Source organism: Punica granatum, chromosome 7 (assembly GCF_007655135.1).
Source record: "Punica granatum isolate Tunisia-2019 chromosome 7, ASM765513v2, whole genome shotgun sequence".
Classification (NCBI taxonomy): domain Eukaryota; kingdom Viridiplantae; phylum Streptophyta; class Magnoliopsida; order Myrtales; family Lythraceae; genus Punica; species Punica granatum.
The window spans coordinates 5,009,305-5,030,897 of NC_045133.1; the positions used below are offsets into that span (position 1 = coordinate 5,009,305).

General features: G+C 37.1%; 2 protein-coding genes across 4 annotated transcripts; both read right to left on the minus strand.

Moving 5' to 3' along the window:
- Window positions 1-140: 140 nt before the first annotated feature.
- LOC116213588 lies at window positions 141-2,458 on the minus strand. Of its 2 annotated transcripts, none has more exons than XM_031548603.1 (2): window positions 2,114-2,458; window positions 141-1,704 (listed from the first exon to the last, which is right to left on the minus strand). In XM_031548603.1, the coding sequence occupies exon 2, from the start codon at window positions 1,674-1,676 to the stop codon at window positions 471-473; it is 1,206 nt and encodes a 401-aa protein (XP_031404463.1). In that variant the 5' UTR covers window positions 1,677-1,704; window positions 2,114-2,458; the 3' UTR covers window positions 141-470. The 2 variants fall into 2 exon arrangements, with proteins under 2 accessions (XP_031404463.1, XP_031404462.1); XM_031548602.1 differs by having other exon boundaries at window positions 141-1,794; window positions 2,114-2,455.
- Window positions 2,459-11,323: 8,865 nt separating this feature from the next.
- Window positions 11,324-13,763, minus strand: LOC116213162. 2 transcript variants are annotated; one of them, XM_031548005.1, is made up of 6 exons: window positions 13,450-13,763; window positions 13,144-13,329; window positions 12,839-13,012; window positions 12,526-12,632; window positions 12,090-12,412; window positions 11,324-11,934 (listed from the first exon to the last, which is right to left on the minus strand). In XM_031548005.1, the coding sequence occupies exons 1-6, from the start codon at window positions 13,522-13,524 to the stop codon at window positions 11,501-11,503; spliced, it is 1,299 nt and encodes a 432-aa protein (XP_031403865.1). In that variant the 5' UTR covers window positions 13,525-13,763; the 3' UTR covers window positions 11,324-11,500. The 2 variants fall into 2 exon arrangements, with proteins under 2 accessions (XP_031403865.1, XP_031403864.1); XM_031548004.1 differs by having other exon boundaries at window positions 11,324-11,985.
- Between the last annotated feature and the right edge of the window lie 7,830 nt (window positions 13,764-21,593).

The window sequence follows — 21,593 nt, forward strand, 5'->3', positions numbered from 1 at the left end:
AATTTCATTATGATTGAATTGAGTCGGTCCAGATCCAAGAAGTAGCAGTATGCAAATTCTCCGATGGCCTAAAATTAAAGAACCACCACACTCGAGTCTCGACTTATCGTTCATATGAAATCGTAAAAAGTGAAAAAATGTTTTACAATCTTGACCTATGAATTATGATATGATGGATATCCAAGAATTTATATACAGAAGGCACAAAAATCCAGCAATTAGGACAAATTCCAGCATGAAAGAAACATAAATCTTAGCCTTTTTTTGCCACTAAAATTTTCAGTTAACGGAAAAGACAAAACATAAGAAACAGAAGACATAGACACAGGATGGAAGATGCTCACTAAATCTTCTTCTTTCTTTCTTTCTATTCTACACAATCTGAACGCGCTCATTTTTCTGTCATCATTCGAATTTATGAGCATGGCAGGATCGATATGGGCATCGACAGTTCAGCTCGGGACCTGGAATCAGAAGATATCGAGAATTTCGGCAATGTAGTTATTGCAGAGCGGGCAATTGCCCCGGCTGACCCAGAGCTCCCTCGAGCAGAGCCTGCAGAAGGTGTGGCCGCAGGGGATGAAGGCCGCCCCCTTGTGCCTCACCATGCATATGCAGCAGTTCCGCTCTCCTCCACCACCGTCGTCCCTTCGTCCTCCTCGCCCTCCGTCTTCTTCTTCGTCATCCACCGCTGCCTCCTCTCCCTCGTCATTGTTCCCCACCACCGTGTACCTCGTACCCTCCAGCCCCATCTGCCTGTCCGTCTCCTCCAGCAGATCCATCAGAGACATCCTCACCGGCTGCTCGTCTCCAGCCGCCTCCTGCGCTGCTGCGGCCTCCCTGGCTGACTGCTGCCTCTCCTCTGCCAGCACTGTCGACAGGCGGCGCGTTGACTCCCGTGGTGGCTCCTCAGCTGGAGGGGTCATGCCCTGATCCCCCGAGATGCTGCGTCCTCTGGGGATCGGGGAGCTCTCTGAACGAGTCAAGGGCTGAGGCGACTCGGTGAGTGGCGACGTATATCTGGTTGAATTGTGGCGCAAAATCTGAGGCCTCGGAGACTGCTCCGGCGAGCTGCTGGACCAAGCCAGTGGCTCTAGTGAGATAGGGACGAGAGTCCCGAACCGAGTCGAGCCCCTCAGTGTGACGCTAGGCCTGCTGTTGGGACTCAGATTGCTACACGCCTGATCATCACGGGCTTCATCTTCCACAGATACTGGATTTTCAGTGTGGCTCGACTCTTCCGCAATGACAGGACCCTCGGAGTTGAACCGAGCTGAACCCTGCCTAGATACCGGCGACCCGCACGTCTTGTTGGCGGGAATTTCCGATGACGGGACCGGAACTGTCGATATCCAATGCGAGCCAGAGCGCCTGAGCCTGAGCCGGTCCTTGAACGACTTCCAGCTCCTCTGGTCCCTCCCATGGTGCCCCTGCACTACAGCTACAGGGCGCTTGTTCAACTCCTCGTCCCGGATGATGTCGAGCAGAGTCCGGCTCGCTGGCAACGCAGAAACAGCACCGGAGTGCAGCGGCGATGGCTGCTTCTCGGAGCTCAAAGCCGCGTCGAGCACGAACCCCGCCACCTCCGACCGCCGGCCAGCGAAGGCCGCTCCGGCTTCGTCGTCCTTGATCCGGAGGAAGTCGCGGAGGTGCGGCGACGCCTCGACGACCGACATTTGACGCGTTCCCGCCGGCAGGTAAAACCTCTCAACAGAATGAATCAACCAACCAACCAATCAATCAATGGCGTTTATCTTCGTCTACGAGCACATGCGATCGCAGTTTACGAGAAATCTACAGCAGAGTAATTCAGCAATAAAATAATCAAATCAAAATAATAAAATAATACTACAATTTATCGGGAAGAATGCGAAGCTCAGCTCAGCAGACAGACGACGCAAGGAAGCAAAGCAAAAGCAAAAGTATCCGAAACTTCGAACTCAGTTTTCCGAGCAGATTTTTCTCGGGAAGATAAAACGTTTCCGAGAAAATTTTTCTTCTCCGGCAACGGAGAATCAAAAAGCGAGCCCATAGATCTGACGGAAAGGAAAATCGTCGTCGTCATCGGCAGCCGCAGGGAAATGCGAGCAGGAGGAGGAGGAGCATCGGATACCTGAGATGTCCTGTTGGCGCGTGCGCGGGAGTAATGATGGATTTGCCGGTGCAGATCGCGAGGGTTGCTGGCAGAGCAGAGGCCGTGCCTTCGGCTTCAATGATTCATCGGCGTGGCCGGGGGGGGAGAGGGAGAGAGAGAGAGAGAGAGAGAGAGAGAGAAGGAGAGGGGAGGGAGTAACGGAAACGTAGCAACGGACTGATTTTCATCAATGGCGGAGAGAGAAGTTACTAAGAAGAGGATGAGATTATTTAAAAAAGAAAAAGGATAACGAGAGAATGGGAATGGAGTGAAGAAGGGTCAGACCCCATCTGCTTCTTCTTCGCCTTCCTCCTGTGTGTATTTATGTATGATAGAGATCTCTCCCTTCAATTCACTTCTTTTATTGGAGTCCCTTTTTTTTTTTTTTTTTGCCTTTTTCTTTTCCTCCTTTTTGTGGTGAGATTTGATTTGTTGGGGGTACTTTTTTTTTCCCCTATTTGTTGCCTCTTCTTCCCCAATATCATGGAATGTGATGCAAAATTCTATAGTGTCATCGAGAAATCGTATGTCTTATTTCACTATCGTCGAGTCGTTCTATTAGGAGAGAGAGAGCGGTAGTCCAACTACGGCTCATGAAATGTAAAAAAAATCTTTGTAATGCCATTCATGCTTAACAATTGTTGGATCGCTCCGGTGAGAGAGAATGAGAGAGAAAGAAGGGGGGGTCCAATCGTTGAAGACCGGTGACTCGGTAGGTCGGCGGTGTGGGATGTACTATGGAAAATTTTATGGTTCTCACCCACCTTAAAGTGGTTATCTTGGTTTAAAGCGGTACTCATGTCGGTGCACTCGTCGTCCGGGTAGGATGCGGAGTAAAGTGTTAAAATTGATGGTGCATTGTCTAGCTCTTTGGCAATCCAAGGAGACCAGGCATAAAGGGGGATCGACGAAATTAGATGTGAACCTATGTTGAAAGTATTGAAATATTAATTCAATTCAAAGTTTGGATGATACATAAATTTAAAGAGAGAGAGAGAGAGAGAGAGAGTCATAAGTAACTAAACTTGCAAGCGGTCCAATCTAATTTCTGATTTTTTTTTATTTTTACCTAAAATAACTCATGATTTACGAGTTTTATCAAATCTATCATATGCTTTTTTTTGTCGACTATATCTCACGGTTTACATTTTACTTCAAATTTATCCCGTTATTATCTTTTCCGTCGACATCTAACGGCCATACTGACGTGACGTCCACGTGACAAGTGGGGCCCATTATCGCTTCACGTGCCACGTCAACACTGCCGATAGATGTCGATGGAAAAGATAACGCCGGGATAGATTTGATACAAAAAGTAAACCATGGGATATATCTGACAAAAAATATATACGATAGATTTGACAAAACGGGTCATTTGGAATAAAAACTCCTTTTTTTTTCAATCTAATATTACATTACAGTAGCAATTATTATTCCATTGCCAGCCTAAAAGCTTGTTAGTGGCCTAACTTAGGATAAGCCTTATGCTTAAGTTCATATTTATATATAAATGCACATCGAATGATCTCACATGTCTGACCAATTATTACGTTGATGACCATTGTTTAGTGGTTCTCATTATTATTATTATCATTATTATTCTAATTAAGATTCCGTGTTTAGGTCAAAATCGTTCATTAACCTCCATTTGTTTCGCTGTGGATTCATGTTGTTCTCGGCAAAATACATATCGAAAAAATAGGGATCAAGACCAACCATGGATCCGATGATCCCCAACGGGGATAAATGGTCACCGAATCTAAAATTTTCTCGAACCGATATCTACGATTGCTCATCTGATCAAGCATTAAAATCACTTTAGTAATGTATTGATCCCAAAGAAATATCTTCATCAAATAATTTATTATCCCTATCTTTAGTTCGACTTGCTATCGAAACCCAGCACGTCTCTACGTGCTCATTCAATTGGATCATTACGGTTCACCCTATCAACTACAATGACAGAAATTTTAAATTTGTATGATTGTATCCGTCTCTATCGATCGAAGTATTTAGGCTTATTAAGTAATCTTGATTAGACTTCCAAATGACAATTGTAATTAACAGGAAAAAAAAACTACATTAAAATACATACATAGACGACAGATTTGTGGGGACAGTGCTAGGGACAGATCAATGTGCATGTTTGACGTACCACATTAATAGTTGGTTAGCCAACTCTCGTGAACGGGCGCCCCACTCTCATTTAATTCATTTTCCAATTCGAACAATTTTCTCTTCTTTTTTTTCCCCTAATCAATAATTTATATCGTATACGGCAAACCCAAGAAAACATATATATATTTGAGCGTATGCAAAATTTCCGGGTTGGTCGAGTCGGTTAATCAATCATGTCACAGTATGCTGATACGTATAAAATTTGATTTGGATGGTACATGAATTTGTTTATATATGCTTTTGCGATCTTGGATCGGCATGGACCTCGGGTTCACGTAGGTAGATGCACTGATCTCGACTTACACGGCCTGCTTTAAGTGGTCCATGGCGGAATTAATTGACTAGGCATGAAAAGTTTAATAAGTTCAGAGTTACTCCATTCCGTATATTTATATTAATATTTAAATGGAATTGAAATAATAGTTAGAAAAAGTATATATGAAATTTTATTATTATTAAATTGAGGATGAAAATAAAAAAGTAAGGATTGTATTTTTAAATTGTTAGAAAAAATAATAAATAGTCGAAAAAATTTAGTTTTAAAAATTTGAATTGAATGATAGTTAAGAAAAAATATGTAAGAGAATTTATTTTTATATTGAAGAATATGATAAAAAAAAGTAATGATTGCGTTGAAAGAAAAGTAAACTGAAGTGCAGTAGAATTAAATAGAATATTTTTCACTCTACAACCAAAGATGACTTGACCGTCGCATTCAAAGAAACAGAGGCCATCATGCGTTAAATTGGCTCCCAGAGAAATTCCATATATGAAGTGTCATAAACAGAAAAAAGAAGGACACGTATATACTAGGTTATCTACCTGCACAATGCAGCGGGTGAAAAATTTTATCTTTCATTTTTTAGTTTATCATAGTAATTTGTGTAGTAACCAATATAGAGTATAACTAAAATTAATAAAAAAAATTAATTATGTGCAAAAAATTACGAACTCTCTATTGATAATAATTGATTTAGATTTTTTCAAGAAATTATATTAACTATTAATTTTCATACGGTATAAGAACGAACATTTCTTCAAGCTAATCTTAGTTTAAATTTTTTAATGAATCTAATTAGAAAATCATGATCGTACTTACCTGACTAAATTTATAGGACAAAATTTACTTGAAGTTAGGGTCCGAATTTCATTAAAATCATCTCGCGGTAATAGTCATATCCAAACGAAAATTAGTCTCAGTCAATTTGCTAATATAGCCTTATTTTTCATTAAAAAAGATAAGGACATTTTCTAATGCCACAAATAAAAAGAAACTACTTAAATAAGTGACAAATTGAAATAGACTTTTCACTAATATGGGTTAATATTAGGTAATTTGGCGCCTGTTTAACTTAAGTAAAATATCATATTCGAGTTTTTTGATTAGGAGAAATTCACAGTCGAGTGAGTTTTATTATTTAGTGGACTAACTCCTCTCTTGCCTAGATTTAATCGGATCCGCTGGACTTTTGAATATGAGATGGTGTACATCAGAAAGGAGTTTTTCGGATATGAGATTGGAAAAGAGTTTGTATATTAAACATAAATTAAAAAATTTTAAAAAAAAAGAAAGAGAAAGGTGGATCCCCGCAAGTAGGGAAAACCGCCCTACTCTCCCGAAAAAAAGGGATGGACTAGTTTTGATTTAGCAAATCAATCCTTAAATTTTCGACTCACAAAGAAAAATTGAATTAGCAAATCAATCCTTGAATTTGTACAAAGACGCGAAAAGTAACCTCGCACATTTTTTATCAGTTACAAAGGAGTCACACGGCCTAATATAATGAAAAAGAAATTATAAATAACTAATAAATTATCACAGTTGATTGTTTGTCGGAGGAACTTAATCGGGCAGTTCAACATCTTAAAGGTAAATCACGCATTGCTTCTCTTGTCAGGCTAGCAAGGAATGCCTACATTTATTTCATTTGGAAAGCCAGAAACCAGAGGATCTTTGAAGGAGAAAATCATTCTGTTGAGAAGGTCTAGGGATCCATCAAGAACACAGTGCAAGCGAGTCTCCAGTAGGGATCTCTACCGGGGAGATGGGGCATAAGGGATTGATGGCTCTTTCTGTCCGATGTACTGTTTTCTCGTTTGATTTGGAAAGTAGTGAGGACAAACTTTTGGACCTACGTGTCCTGTGTTTGTTTTGGGTATGGCTTTAGCCCTTTTGGGCTCTATGCATTGTATTATATTGGATCGATTGAGTAACAAAAGAAAGGCTGAACTGGATTCGATCCAAAATAAAATAAAATAAAATAAAGGGACACGGGTAGTCTCACTAGATATCAAACTTGCGACCTCTATGTCAACATGCGAGAGCGCCCGCTTCTGCACTACACCCCCTTTTGATGTAATCTCACATGCTTTAAGAGAGCTAATATCTATCTTACACTTTTATTTAAGGAAATTTCTCATATTGTACCACGGTCACATATATTCCTTATAATTAAGCTTGTTGTAAAAAAAAATTATTTAAACCCTAAAAATATGGTTAATTTTATTAAAGAGTTAAAGAATAATCTCCCATACTCCTCACAAATAGTCGCTCATAATTTCATATAATGGTTGATTTTTAAAATAAAATATGAAATTTAACTTCTAAATATTAGGCAAGATGCTGACGGGATATGTATTTATTGTGTACAACAACATGAAAGTAATTCGCATGTGCGTGAGGCCAGTATTATATAAAGCTAAAGGTTGAGGCTTTTGGTCATTTTATCTTTTTGAAATTACCCCGAAAAGAAATCTAGTGATTCTCTTTCAATTGGTTGGACCGTAAGTGCGATGATTTACTTCTCAGGCAAAGCCTTTTTCATAGGTGGAATTATTTATATACATATAGTAATTGCCAAAAAAAAGGGGGAAAACTTGTATACATATATAGTGCAAATCACATCAATTTTCCTTTGTATTTGTGGCACTTTCCCTTTATAATATTTGTGGTCTAAATAGTAAAAAAATTCATTCCAATTTTTTTTTAAACAAAGCAAACAAATAATAACTTGACATGTGTCCAATTGAAATAACAGTTATTATTTAGATAATATAAATGTAAATAATAATAATAATAATAATAATAATAATAATATCTCTCGTAAAACATAGGACTTAGGAGATGGACCAAGTTTTTTTGTTATTAAAATGAAAAAAAAAATCTTAATAGCTAATAAAAAAAGTACTATAATAAAAAAATTATGGATAGTTCCATTGTAAGATTCGAACATCTTGGTTGACAGATAAAAACGTGCACCATTGCGTTATATATTCTTTCTGAAGTGACTATGTTTAATTGACTCTATCAATAATTTCCCAATAATATTTGGACAACCAAAATATGAAATTTGCCAAAGCATGTTAGATCATCTATTACATTATCGATCATACAATCATCAGCCTTATCCTCCTTAAACATTTCATGGCATAAAAGACGCAGATAGCTCGTTCGAATCGATTTTAGTATAGCTCTGGACATATAAGACTTTCTCCTGCTTAGGGAGGCCAGAATACAAACCCTTTGATTCGGCCACGAAGTCATGCGACCTTCGGTTCAGGAGGCATTCCAATTCTGAGCTTCGGTGAGGCCATTCTCAAACTCATCACTCTGTGGCCCGAGTTAGATCATCGGAATAATGAATGAGGCAAGGGTGAACTGGATTTGATATATTATTCGTAAACATAACCAGCAAAGCATGAACATTAATTACTAAATTTTGAAGATACAATTTTATGATAATTTTGATCAAATTATAGAAATACATTAATTTTGTATATTCAAATTAAATTATTCTTTATTTCATGCAATACTACATAGAGAGAAATTATATATTGAAAACTTATCATATATAGTGAGCATTTTAGTATTCGTGCAGTGCAAAATCTAAAGTACAAGAATTCACATAGAAAAGTTTACCAAGTAATCTATTTATAATTTAGAGTAGAATACCAATGTCGTCATCCACTTATTCATTAGCAACCGTTTTTGTCCATGACATATTTTTGTCACCAATTAACCCCAAACGTTGGCATTCCGTCTACCATTTATACAATTCCATTAACCTCCGTGACGAAAAATTCATGGACAGCATTACTTTTTCCGTTACTTTTCTGTTACGGAAGGGTATAAATGGTAGATGGAATGTCAACGTTTGGGGCTAATTAGTGACAAAAATGGTTGTTAATGAACAAATGGATGGCGACATTGGTAGTCTGCTCTATAATTTATATGGCCAAAAACCGGCCCCTCATTTGGTCTCACTTTCAATTTCCTAAAAAACAAAAATCCCCATTACATAAATTCAATTTATATGAATCATTATATTGAGGATATAATGACAATTGAATAATAAATAACCTGTTATCCGCTCTTTTCTCACGGTTACCATTCTGAAATCCGCCGTAGTTTTAATCCATTTCATTCTTCTCTTTATCTGATTAATTCTATCCTTTTTTCTTTCCCCATATCAAGTTTGTTATATGCATATTGGAGGGATTCCCTTTTTAAAAAAAAAACAAAAAACTAACAATTTTATTAGAGATTACATGATGTTGAAAGAAATACCTATTAGCATACATGTAATGCCGACAGAACATCGATACAAAAATGGAAACAGTAACATTTATGAAGCAACTTTTTATTAAATTATGACATTTTTAATTAAATTATTATTTTCTACTAATAGTTATTTTAACATTTAAATAGTAAATAATTTGAAAAATACGTTAATACTGCACGTAGCCCAAACATGAACTCTAGAGATAAAATGAAAATCATTTATTCCTTTTTGGTAAGAGAAAATAAAAAAGGAAACTTCTGAAAGTGAGGAGATGTGAAGAAGATTTTATCGGATTACTCAGTGTTCCTTCAAAATTTGATTTATAAAGTTTTTTAGAGTTATTAAAAGAGAGTATAGTATAGTGACGCACGCCCTCGCCTTTTAACCTAAATGTTACATATTCGATACCTAATAGAACTATCTGTGCTTATTTATTAGTTATTTATGATTTCTCTTTCATTGTTTAGGCCTTAGGCGTCTTTTGTAACCAAAAAAAAGTTTTTCATAGTTAAATTCAAAGAAAAGCCTATAATTTACTTTATTTTCTAAATATAGTAAAAAAATTAAAATCGTGAGAAATTAAATATACTTTCAAAATTGTTTTGTTTATAGCCAATTGTTTATTTCTCATTAAGTTTTTCTATTTTTGATTGAGTTTTTCATTTTTCATCCATTTTCCATTAGTTTTTTAAATTATTTAAGAATTTAAAACTTAATTAAATAATATCAAAAAATTAAAATCATGAAAAAGAAATACGCATAATAATGAATGGAGCAAGCAGAGACCAATTGAGGTACCATGCTAAGGACGTCACAACTTTACTTAAGCGGTGGTGGTTGGTTTCGTGTCGACACCTTCGGAATTCTTTTTCTGTGGTGGTAGCCAACTTTGGAATATCACCAAATCTCGATGTTGGGACGGGCAAGGGAGCTCCACTGATGTCCCTAACTCTTATTTGAGCATCTTCATTTTTATTAATCTTTTTTTTTTCCAATATTCTCAATTTTGGGTTTTTTAAAATTACTTTTCTATATTTTAAAATTTAAAAAATTATTTTCTTAACAGAAAAGTTAACGAAAGTTAAAAAATGGCTATAAAAAGATAGTTTTGAAAGTACATATTTTAATTTCTAACCTTCTTTTATTTTTGACTATAAGGATACATAGGTAGAGCTCTGGAAGATTTTCGGTAAATATTTTTGGGTCCTTCAATATTTTGGGCAGCAGTATCACATGGCCACTTTGAAAAAATTTTATGTTAATTATGCCAAAATAAATTTGAGGGAGTAAATTGAAGTAGCCTCCTTCGTTAAGGAGTTATCGGTAAATTCTCCCGGGAAGATAAACTGGGGAGAAAGATGGAATTAGAATAAGAGACTGAACATTGTTTCTTTTACAAAAATGTTTCAAAGGAAACCTCCGTTGTAAAAAGTAATTAAAATGGACATAAGAACCTCTGAATTACAACTTGTGGTTATGGCAAAGATTAAATTTTTTTCCCGGCTTGACTGGATTAGTTGAGACCCAATTGAATTTTTGAATTAAAATAAGAGACTGAACATTGTTTCTTTTACAAAACTAAACGTTTCAAAGGAAACCTCCATAGTAAAAAGTAATTAAATGGACATAAGAATCTCTGAATTCCAACTTGTGGTTATGGGAAAGATAGGTGCGTTTGGTTTCAGAGTTAAAGTAACTTTGATTTTGATTGTGAAAAATGATAAAATATTGTGTAGTGTGTTGAGTTAAAGTTAAAGTTAAAGTTCAAATTTTTGACTTGGGAAATGTGTATTTTTGTTGTGTAGTGGGTTGAGTTAAAGTTATAGTTAAAATTTTTGTGATTTTAACCTTGAAAATAAACGGGCCATTTTTTCCGGCGTGACTGGATTAGTCGAGACCCAATTGAATTTTCGGATACTAGGATTCACCAAGAAAAAAGATAAAATTCTTTTGACGAGATAACACTATCATTTCACGCATCAATTAGCCTCTAGCCACGATGTGTTTCCATTGAGATTCGAGTTCTTAAACTCCATGGAAAGTCCATCCATGTGAAGTGCCGTTTCCGAACTGTATCACTATTTATGGATTAAAGGAAGATAGAATTTGGTAGCAGTTTTTATACATAGTAGGAATTATGTCTTGCTGTGTGGAGTGAACAAACATTGACTGATTGTAGCAAATGAAAGATGAATCGGCTTATTAGCACGCAGACAGGATCATAAGTTAGTTCAGTTATTATTATTTTTTTCCTCAACGCACTGCCGCGTTAGAATGACCATTTTAAGAATTTGTCACCACTGCAGGACATTGGACCACTCCATTTATAATGTCTGTCTCATGCTGTCCAATTTCAGCTTCGTCTGTGCCTTATTTACTTCGTCGATGACAAAAATTTATGAACTGTTCGTATAAATTTGTCACATAACATTTAACTTCTCAAAATCAGTGAAATAATTACTATGGCAGGGGAATGGTTTGATGGCATTTCAATGGCATTATCCACTGTTAATAAGCAAAGTGAAAATGGCACGTAGCATGGACATTAGAGGAACTGGGAGCAACTCTTCGACTTGCTCTTCTCCTTCTTCTGCCCCCATTCACAAAATAAATGCAAAACAGAATCCTAGAATCCGTGACTAAATGGTGGATACATATAGTCGACGTTGCCATATTGATGCATCGAAAGATTTGCATTGGAAAAATGGGAAGGCAAGGAAGAGTTAGCGACTTGCGGGCAGGTCTGCGCTCCGCTCATTGCGTGGAACTGACCCGTGCTGCCCATGGTGAAGCCAGAGTTAGCGTATGAAGTGTCTTGAAACGGTCTCACGTGATTCAGCGAGCTTTCCATTCCAAGATACCCCCCCATGTCGTAGGGATAATGGAGAGGGTCATCGAATAGATTCTGTTGGAAGGTACTTGGTACTCCCATATCCACTGCAGGTGTCTCCATCGATGTTGTTGCATGATATGAGGTCTGGTCATTTGCAAAGTCGTTCATCCCGTGAGCCCAATGGGTTGTTCCCGAATCTCCGAAACCGAAATTGGAAACATGATCATCTGAAGAGGAGGAATATTCTGTGACCGTATTGTCTTGAAACCGCGAAGGACCTATAATCCAGGATAAGTGGATTAAACTAAAGGAGCGTGCTGGGACAATCGAAATTACTATTGAGGGCAATCTGCGATCCTTTATAAGAATGTTTTTTGAGTACCTGAAATTGGCGACGCAGTAGAATCCTCGAAGTGAAACGCGGGATCGATGGCCCTCTGATTTGTCTGAAAGAGCTGATGGATTGGATCGACTAGTAGAGATTCTCTTGGATCAATCAGGCGGAAATGAATCTGGGGCTTGACTTCGTGGGCAGGTGGATCGAACGAATAGTTCAAATGATGCTCATAAGGACACCAGTCGAAGTACGGAGAGTCGTGGCTCGGGAAACCTTTTCTGCTCAGCTCCATCAGCCTCTGGTCACACTGCAGGAGCTTCTCATATTGCCTGTCAAGTATTCCTGGAGGAAATTTTATGTAGTGCCTCCTGAAAAATCGAAAGAAATAAAGGATCAATACAACTATCATTGTCATTGAACCAACTAAAGTTTCTTCGCAATAGTTTATGTACTTGTTATGTACATGTATATGTGGACCGACCTATGCAAGGAGGCCTGACCGTCCGTAAAGTCCGTGGTCATGTGCCAAATGGTATGCTTCCGAGGCTGCGGGTTAGCTTCTCGGTAGAAGGTTGGAGCCTGACCGAGCTGCAGAAAAGAAATGAAAAGCTCTGTCAGCCAGCGATTCTGATGTAATTTCATGATCATGGCTTGGCCCAGATGAAGCCAGGCTGGGCGCAGATGAAGGCATCATCTTTCGATGCACGGCTCTGGGCCGTGGCTTGGGTCGAAGCAGCCCAAGACCTGATCCATGATCAGCTGTGTGATGCAGATTTGACGGTAAATTGGATTACCTCAATCTCCAATATTCCTGGGTGGTCTTCTCTGCGGGTGGCTCTGATAGCTGAGATGTCTGACCACTGGATCTCAATCTTGCTCTTCAGCCCGTCCCTCAGCACTTCCCAGACCAGCTTCCGCTTCGAGTAGTAACACTTCGCCACAAGATCGGATTCGTTCATCGACGCTTCCTGCACGCAATTATACCCGCAAAAGTTAAAACACATGAACTTAAAAAACATACCCATTATCACAAAGGCACTTGGCTGGGATGGCTCAATTTACGGTCTCCTTGGAGTGCAAGATACGTATGGATCATTACCTGCCAGGATCCGATTCGGAGAAGAGAGGCAGGGAAGTTCGAGGCCTTCAACTTCTCAGGGGCTCGTTGATTTGCGGAGCTCTCGTTCTTCGACAGCTTTGTCTTAAGCAAGTTAAGGAAAGACGGAGTCTTTCGGAGTGTCAAGTTCAGGGGAGGAAGTTTGCTTAGTTCTGCAGATATATCAGACTGGAAAAACAGAACAGAGACATCATTTTCGGTGAAAAAAGTAGTACTGAAAAACAGCTTTCAGCAACCGAAAAAAAACACCAATAAAATCGAAAGCAATGCTTATGACGAGTATAAAACCTGTTTGCTGGATTCCGAAGGGAAGAGCTCACTCATTGCAACCTCTCTAGGATCGTAAGTGAATCCTTGGACCATAACTCGTCCCCTTTGCAATACGCGATGAGAAGGACTCAATACACAGGGTCAAAATGATCTCAGCTCGAACGAAATATCGAACAGGGCAAAAGGGTGAGATAGAGGTGATAATTGGACTGAGAAACTCGGATCGACTACCAAGTATAGTTCAGCTCGGAATTCTTGACTTGATGAGGTTTGAAGTAGCCAAGGGCTTGTCGAATGGAATGGGGTGTGAATGGAGATCTATTGATTTGGTTTGAGATGCCAATTATGGGATATCATATGGTTAATATATAACGCAGCCATCCATGCAAAATTGGGGCTTAAAATTATCTGTTAATTGGAATAATTATAATAAATAATAATAATTTAAGAATCAGGTGGCTAATTAATTTTTTCCCATATTAAATTGGATATTCACACGAGGAGGAATTCTGAGGCTAAAGAGGAAAGTGTATGAATGGATAAAGCAGGGTAGGCGCCCACTATTCATAGAAGAGACCAAAAGTGATTACGCCATAAGAGATTTGCCCTCTCTCCACATGCATTCTCTCATTTTTCTTGTGCAGAGGACATGTGAAAGATAAAATACAGGGGGAAGTTGAATAACGTGAATACTTCGATAATTGATTTAGAATGAGAATAGGAGATCGGGGTGATCAGGAGAGCTCCGTTGGGCGGCAGTGTGACGGAATGGCTATGGAGTTGAGAGTTTGAATCTTCAACATATGGGCAATACCTGTCATGTATTGGTTGTAAAGGAGACCAATGACAAGATAGAAAATAAGACTCATTCGCCTGCCATTTAATTGATTCCATGACTTACATCTTCATTTCAAGCACATGCATCAGGAGGAATCCTAAGTAAATAATGGTCATTTGTTATAACCAATGAGTTCCGACTTTCATAAGAGGACCGTAGAAGTTCGTCGCCGCTTCTCTTGATCCTTGGCAATTCATCCTTCGCTCTTCCGGCTGTACATGAACCTTATACAGTACTGAAATAGCTATTCATGAAAAGTAATTAACTCATATTAACGGCGTCTCGGGAAGACACCGAAGACATTCTACAAGGTACGTAAGATGCAAGATCCACCATAAAAAATATTAAAACAGTAACTGTTAGATATTATCGACAGATTGATGACAGCACAATACGCGTACAATATGAGAGCTTGCCTCTATCCCATTTGGTCATTCGTGCAATCGATGACCTAATCATAATCTTTTGGTAAAGCAAAGAATTGGATATTGTGATTAAATATTGGGGGGCGTCTGATAACTGTCAACTGTGCGTGGCTGAATTCATCACTCATGAAAGTCCATGTGGAAGGATATAAAAGGCATGTTCATCCTCTCCTTTATTTAATTTAATTATTATGGCTTTGGCTAATGGAAGTGTGACATGGGACTGAAGTGATGCCATGAAGCACTCCCCAATGATTAATATTCAGTGGATTTCTATGTGATATTTTCCATAACTTTACAATAATGGTGACATTTGATCCATCCTCTCATCATCTATCCATTGAAAGGAATTGCTGAGGGAAGCAGAGAGGCATTGCCATCCATAATCACCCGTCCTAATCGTCCGAGCAAAGCAAGTAACTATTTCGATTTATGTGTGGTTGTCATTGAACTTCTTAATATGTGATTCGAATGTAGATTCTCAAAAACTTAATTGACAGCGTGTATATGTTGTTTCTAGAACGACCTCCCCCACATCTAGAACACGGTTATCTTAAAGCGCCCAAGAATAGAAATTATTGAAGAGGATGGTGGAAATTAAGTAAGTTTTTTTTAAAGTGATTTTTAAGTAAAAATAGTGTTTGACACAGTGTTATCAGAACCGGACCGGATGATGAACCGGAAGGGGTACAGGGTCATGGGTTTATGGGTCCACCGGGGGTTCGATGGGTCGGACCGCACGTTTATTTAAAATAAAATAAATATTCATATTATTAAAAAAATTATGATAATTAAGATAAAAGTATTATGATTTTAAAGAAATATAATAATAGTATAAGAAAGTATTTATATTTAATATTTATTACTTCAAAATAAATATTTTATTTTAATAAGTACTTAAAAGTAGAGTTAAAAAAACAAAAAAGTGATGATGACTTGATTGGTAGTATGATAATATGAGAAGCAAGAGGTCATGAATTCAAATCCTTCCACAACCAATCAATTTTTACATTAAATACGAAACCCATAGAACCGGCCAGTTTAATGGGTTTTTGCTTAAAACCGGTTGGTTCAATGGGTCCGACGGTTCAAAGCTGCCATTTTCGATTTTCAGGCGAATCGAACTGGACATGGTGCCGGTTCTCGATCCGACCGGTCGAACCGGCCGGCCGGTCCGGTTCTGATAACAATAGTTTGACAAATTATTAAAAAAATCATAATTTAGGGAATTTTAACGGATAGAATTCATAGAAAAAAAATTTAAGAATTAAAAACATAATTTTCTTTAATAGTTAATAATAATTGTTTATTAAAATTACCCTTACTTTTCTCTATCCAAAGCATCAAATTTAATTTTATCAATTTTAAATTGTTTTTCACCAAACATTTTAATCAACACTTATTTTTCAGCAATTATATTCATTATTTACGCATCGTCGATAACACTTCCAAACTAAGCCTTATACATCTCATAATATCTTCAACATCCTCGTACCAGTCGATAAAATTCCATATTGCAGGATAGGGCACCTGTTATGCACAATGCAAATGAGTCGTCATCACAACAACCTCCCTATCGCAACAAGGGCATCGTTCGATAGAATCTCTCGACTTGCCATACCCTCCCAAGTCACAATCTCGATCATACTTTCCTGGAAGCTCGACTGAGCCACCCAATCTGATGGAATGATTGCAGAAAAATTCTCACGTACCCCTTCTTTCTTTAAGTTTGCCCAATCATTTATTAATGGACTGTGCACGCACCAACATCTCTCCTTGGTGGGTTCCATCTCACGATCTTCATTCTCGAGCGTGCGCGGAGGATATACCAAAACAAAAAACAAAAAGATAAAATACATCAAATCATATTCCTCTATTTAATTACTATCTCCGGTAAAATTAGCCGATCCTATCCTTCAAATGGTCGTCTATATTTTCGAAACCGTCAGATTTGCACTCACCACCATTGTATTTGACCAAGGAGTAGGGCAAATTTGACAATCCCGGAAATACAAGGAATCTTCTGGGGACAGGATCATAAAATTTTCTTACGTACATCTCTGATTCATGTTATCTTTGAGAGGGTTATTGAAAGTTTTCATCTCCTTTCGCAGTGGCGTGATCTGAAATAGGGTCAATGTTGATTTTCCCCAATAGGTCTTTCGATTTCAGTTGCTTTCTCTTAGCTTTGGGTCAAAAGTAGTGCTTAGAGGAAGAAGATCGAGGAAATCATTAGGATTGGGGTTTCTAGATGGCGTCCTCTTATGTGGTTCCAATCAAACCCTTTTGATGTCATCAAAAAAAATCCTAAGTCGGCAGAAGTAGTCCCTTTAATTTTATTTTTAAAATTTTTAATTATAAGGAATATACGGGTTTCGTTATTTTCACAATTCAGGTGAGCAATCTACAAGTTCGTAGTCTATGGGACAGATTATGCCACTCATATAACAAGTTAATCAGTACACAAACCGTGCACATAAACTGATAATGAGCATTCTCTCACGTGATTTTTTAAGTCACTAACCGTGCATGTAATCTGGCATATCCAAGTCCGTGCCTGATAATAGTCTTTTGAACCTCAGTTGCCCCCAAAAGCTCCACTGTCCCAAGCAAACTAAGTCATTTTTTTTTTCTTTCTGTGTACTACGTGGTATCAGAAGGTCAATGGGCCTTGATTAATCGAGTTTGAGTAGCTCTGACCCACATAGAGAATAAAACTCTCACGGCATGAATTTTTTCTATTAACAAGATACGAACTCACGACTTTAATTAAGAGAAACAAGCGTTGAACTACTGAATTAATCTAGAGTGATTCGAGTAAATAATAAATTTAAAGTTAGTAATAACAAGAATCGGAGAAATCTTTTCAAAATCTCATTGTGGAGATGTGAACTCCACTTTGTAAATCTTTGGTAATGATCTTCTAGACTATACCATATCACAATGTGAACAATAAGTTTGATCTATCCATAAAAACATAATTAAAATATTTCCATTTGGGCCATCCCCCAATAGTGCATGCGGATTTTGGGCTCAAGAAGAGCCAATCATTAATTGGACTGTGAAAAGAAAAAAGAGGAATGTATGTATTCAGAGGATCTAAAGATTGAGGGGGCCCATCGATGCATCTTTTTATTCTGTCTTTTCATTATTCGAGTGGGGACTTTGATCATCATCAATCTTTCTCATGAAAAGGGTCAACACCCCATGATGTTCTTAACAACCCAATTTCTGCTTTTTGATGGGTCCCATTGATTTTCTTGATGGGATCTTGCAAATAAGATTAGGACAGTCCCGAAGGTGATCATGGGAATATTTTATATCTAGTCCACATGCTGCGGAATGTAGTCGATGCGACATTCAGTTGCGGGAAAAGAATGTACCATATCATCGATGAATGTAAGATAATGGAGCAACAACTTACACTATGTGCGATGGTTTCACCGCGACAATAGCTAAAACAAAGTTATTCATTTCATTGCAAGTTATGCACTGTTCCGATAATGATATCTCGAGTATGGATAATAAGTTCCGTCTTAGTTCGTTCTAGAGGATACTTTGGTACCTGTGACTGCGAAAACAAGTGCGTCACTCTTACTACTTACTAGTTACTATTGCTTCTCGGCTCCTTGAAATGGCAAACTTTATTTCAGAATTTGCCATATTTTCGGGTTCTACTCGTAGTTTTTAAGATACTTATCACAGTAAGATTTTCCCTGATCTGGCCTAGATCACGTTGACTTAAAATAACAAGTTATTGCAAGACTCTTGGTTAGGTTTACATGATCTTTACATCGGGGCAACGTCGTGTTCGTTCGAAGTCATCGACTCATAGTGGTTTTTTTTTTTTAGAACAACCAACCGTGACAGCGTGAATCCATCATGGGTCATTGTGGGCCTGACATTGGACTCAGTTTTCATGGGCTATGTAAGGCCCATAGCTCCTTTTGTTCACATTCCACGAACATAAACCCATCCCACATCCAACCGATTTTCTTTTTTTCAAGATAACAGCAAACACATCCAATCCAACTGAATTTAATTAGATTTTTCATACTTGATTATTATTATAAGTAAAAAGAATTTCAATAATAATGATGATGATCATTATTAATATCTTTTTGAAAGTCAATTCATTATATATTTGCTCGGTGTTGAGAATTAAAGGCTACTGAATTAGATGGTCGGATTTAATCGGCTTGAATTTTTTTAATAACCCTTTTTTTAATCCTAACTTTTTTGGACTCGGTTTTTTTTCAAGTTTAAGCGACTCAATAAACAACATAAGCTGAGAAATGGTTTCTCAGTCAGTTCGGACTGTTGACATTTTGAAACTTGGACACCTTGCATTAGGGAAAAAAAATGACTAAAATGAACCTAAAATCCGTACTGAAAATACTAAGGTATGTAGTTTCATGTAAAGTTTCTTGTATTTCATATTGTTGTGAATAGAAAAAATCCACACTGGGAGAGCTTTATCCATTAATGGACCGACCCGACTCGATTGGATTAGTTTGAACTTAATTGAGCTTCTGGATACCAAAGTTTGTACACAAAAAAAAAAGAAGGCCAAGTATGAAAAATTGAAGGCCAGAGAAATATTAATTACTAAATCAATGATTAGATATAAACGGATAAACTTATCGCTCTTGATGTGTATCTAACATATATAATAATCCCCCATTGACTCAAACTTTAGAGAGAAAGAAAAAGATCGATCATAGATATGTCGTTGATGAACAAGTCACTATGTCTTCCTTTTAATGGTAATTTTCGTTACATACATCACTCTTCTAGCGAAGCCTTTAAATGGAGAATTTTCTTTGTTTCTCTTTCCTTGAATAAATCGACATGTTTTTCTTGCTCTGGTTGAATAAATCGAGGATGTTATCTCAAGTAATAATCATTTGGAATATTTCATTGTCAACATGGAAATCTGAAATGATTATTAATTTGATAAAGATGGGCGAAACTACTTATGTGTGAGAAGCTGCATTCAGCATTTAAATTTTGCAATTCTTTTATAAGTCAAGTTAAATAAAGATAAACTATGTATACAGTCAACAAAGGAGTATTAACTGTGCAAGATTCTCGACAAAAATTGCCAGTCTTATTTAATTAATCGCCACCGAAAATCTATCTCATTGCATTACATGAATATATAGTTACTGTAAATGAAAACTATCTGTATTTTTTTTTCATTTTATTTCTCTGTATCATAATATATATATATATATATATATCCCTAATTCTACTGAGATTTTTCTTTATTTTGGTATCTAAAATTAATAAAGAGATTTTTTTTTGGTGGAATAAAGAGAGCATTTATTGGAGAGGGGGAAAAAGTTACTTTTTATCATCTCCTCAATTATTGTAGGTGAGGTCTTTTGACTCCTCTAAAAGTCCAAATGCGTGTGGACTTTGGTGTACTTTGGTGGCATCTTATGCCAATAATCCGCAAATTCATTGATGATTGAATTACCTTCCAAGAAAAAATAAATAAAAATTCATTGATGATTTGCAAATTCCATGGTAGCACTAAAGAGAATTATATATCATTTTTTTATGAAAAGAAAAGAATTAGAATTAGATACCATAGTTGACCCATTCATAACTCTTCGCATATTCTTTTAAATCTATCGGTCTAATAAAATTAAAACATTTGTCAGCCTTAGCCTACTATATTTGTAGGTTGAATGATGCAAGATTGGATTGATGTTCGAAAATATTACCAATGCTATGATACTATCGACCCATCATATATAGGATCAAGTGGGTAATTGTGGAACAGACATACAATACAATTATATTATACTAAACAATTATTTCTTCTCTATCTTTGTTAAGAGTAAAAAATCCCACACAGAAAAATTAAGAAAAATCTAATGGATTTATAAGAGATTAGGTACCACAATCTATTAGCTCGAGTTTTTGGGTTGGAGATGGGCCCAATCGCTTATAGGCCTGATGGATATTTTTCATGGTATCAAAGCGGGTTATGCTTCCGCGCGCATGTTTGTGGGTTTACATCACGCCATTTAAAAGTCTCTTTGTTGATAGGCAGCCGAAGTGCGCACATGTTTGGCCCGAGTGTGGAACTCGTGGTCTCTTTGAATCTGAGTGCGGAGAAAAAAAAAACCCGCCTCATATTAGTCAGGCCCAAGCATGGCCTCATTGTCAATTGTCGTCTCCTCCTCCTCCCGAGCACGGAAGTCCAGTATCGGCTCGTAGTTAGTTCTTAAGGGCGGGTTGTTCTAGTCCACGTGGCATGTGTAGGTGAATGTCAAAACCACACGTTGCCACGTGAGGGCGGGTGTTAAGAGTAAAAAATCCCACACAAAAAAATTAAGAAGAATCTAATGGGTTTATAAGAGATTAGGTACCACAATCTATTAGCTCGAGCTTTTGGGTTGGAGATGGGCCAAATCGCTTATAGGCCTGATGGATATTTTACAATCTTCTACGGGGAGCGGAGTTAGGAAATTTTTCTTAGCCGCACTCCCTTTTTAATAATATTTTTATATTATATATTTTTTAAAATTTTTGTCCCTTTTGTCACTATTTAATTTTTCTGGTTTGTCATATCTAAAACCTTGTTCCGTTCAATCATATTTTTAAAATTTTAACTCTAACTTTAACTCTACTCACTACACAATAAAAATCAACAACACAATTATCACTTTTTTCTTTTTCTTCAATTTTTTAACCATTCAATTTAATTTTTAATATTAAATTCTCTCAATTATCCATTAATTTTTTCACAATTCAACAATACAATCATTACTTTTTCTCAACTATTCATTACTTTTTCATATTTTTTCTCATAATTCAACAACACAATTATTATAATCCAATTAAAATCAAAATTTAATTTTACTTAATTCTAAAACCAAACACAC

Coding starts and splice junctions, on each gene's coding strand:
- LOC116213588 (XM_031548603.1), bottom strand. CDS start 1,676: ATGTCGGTCGTCGAGGCGTCGCCGCACCTCCGCGACTTCCTCCGGATC.
- LOC116213162 (XM_031548004.1), bottom strand. CDS start 13,524: ATGGTCCAAGGATTCACTTACGATCCTAGAGAGGTTGCAATGAGTGAG. Junction 13,330..13,449: donor CTTCGGAATCCAGCAAACAG/GTTTTATACTCG, acceptor CTGTTTTTCCAG/TCTGATATATCTGCAGAACT. Junction 12,413..12,525: donor GGTCAGGCCTCCTTGCATAG/GTCGGTCCACAT, acceptor TCGATTTTTCAG/GAGGCACTACATAAAATTTC.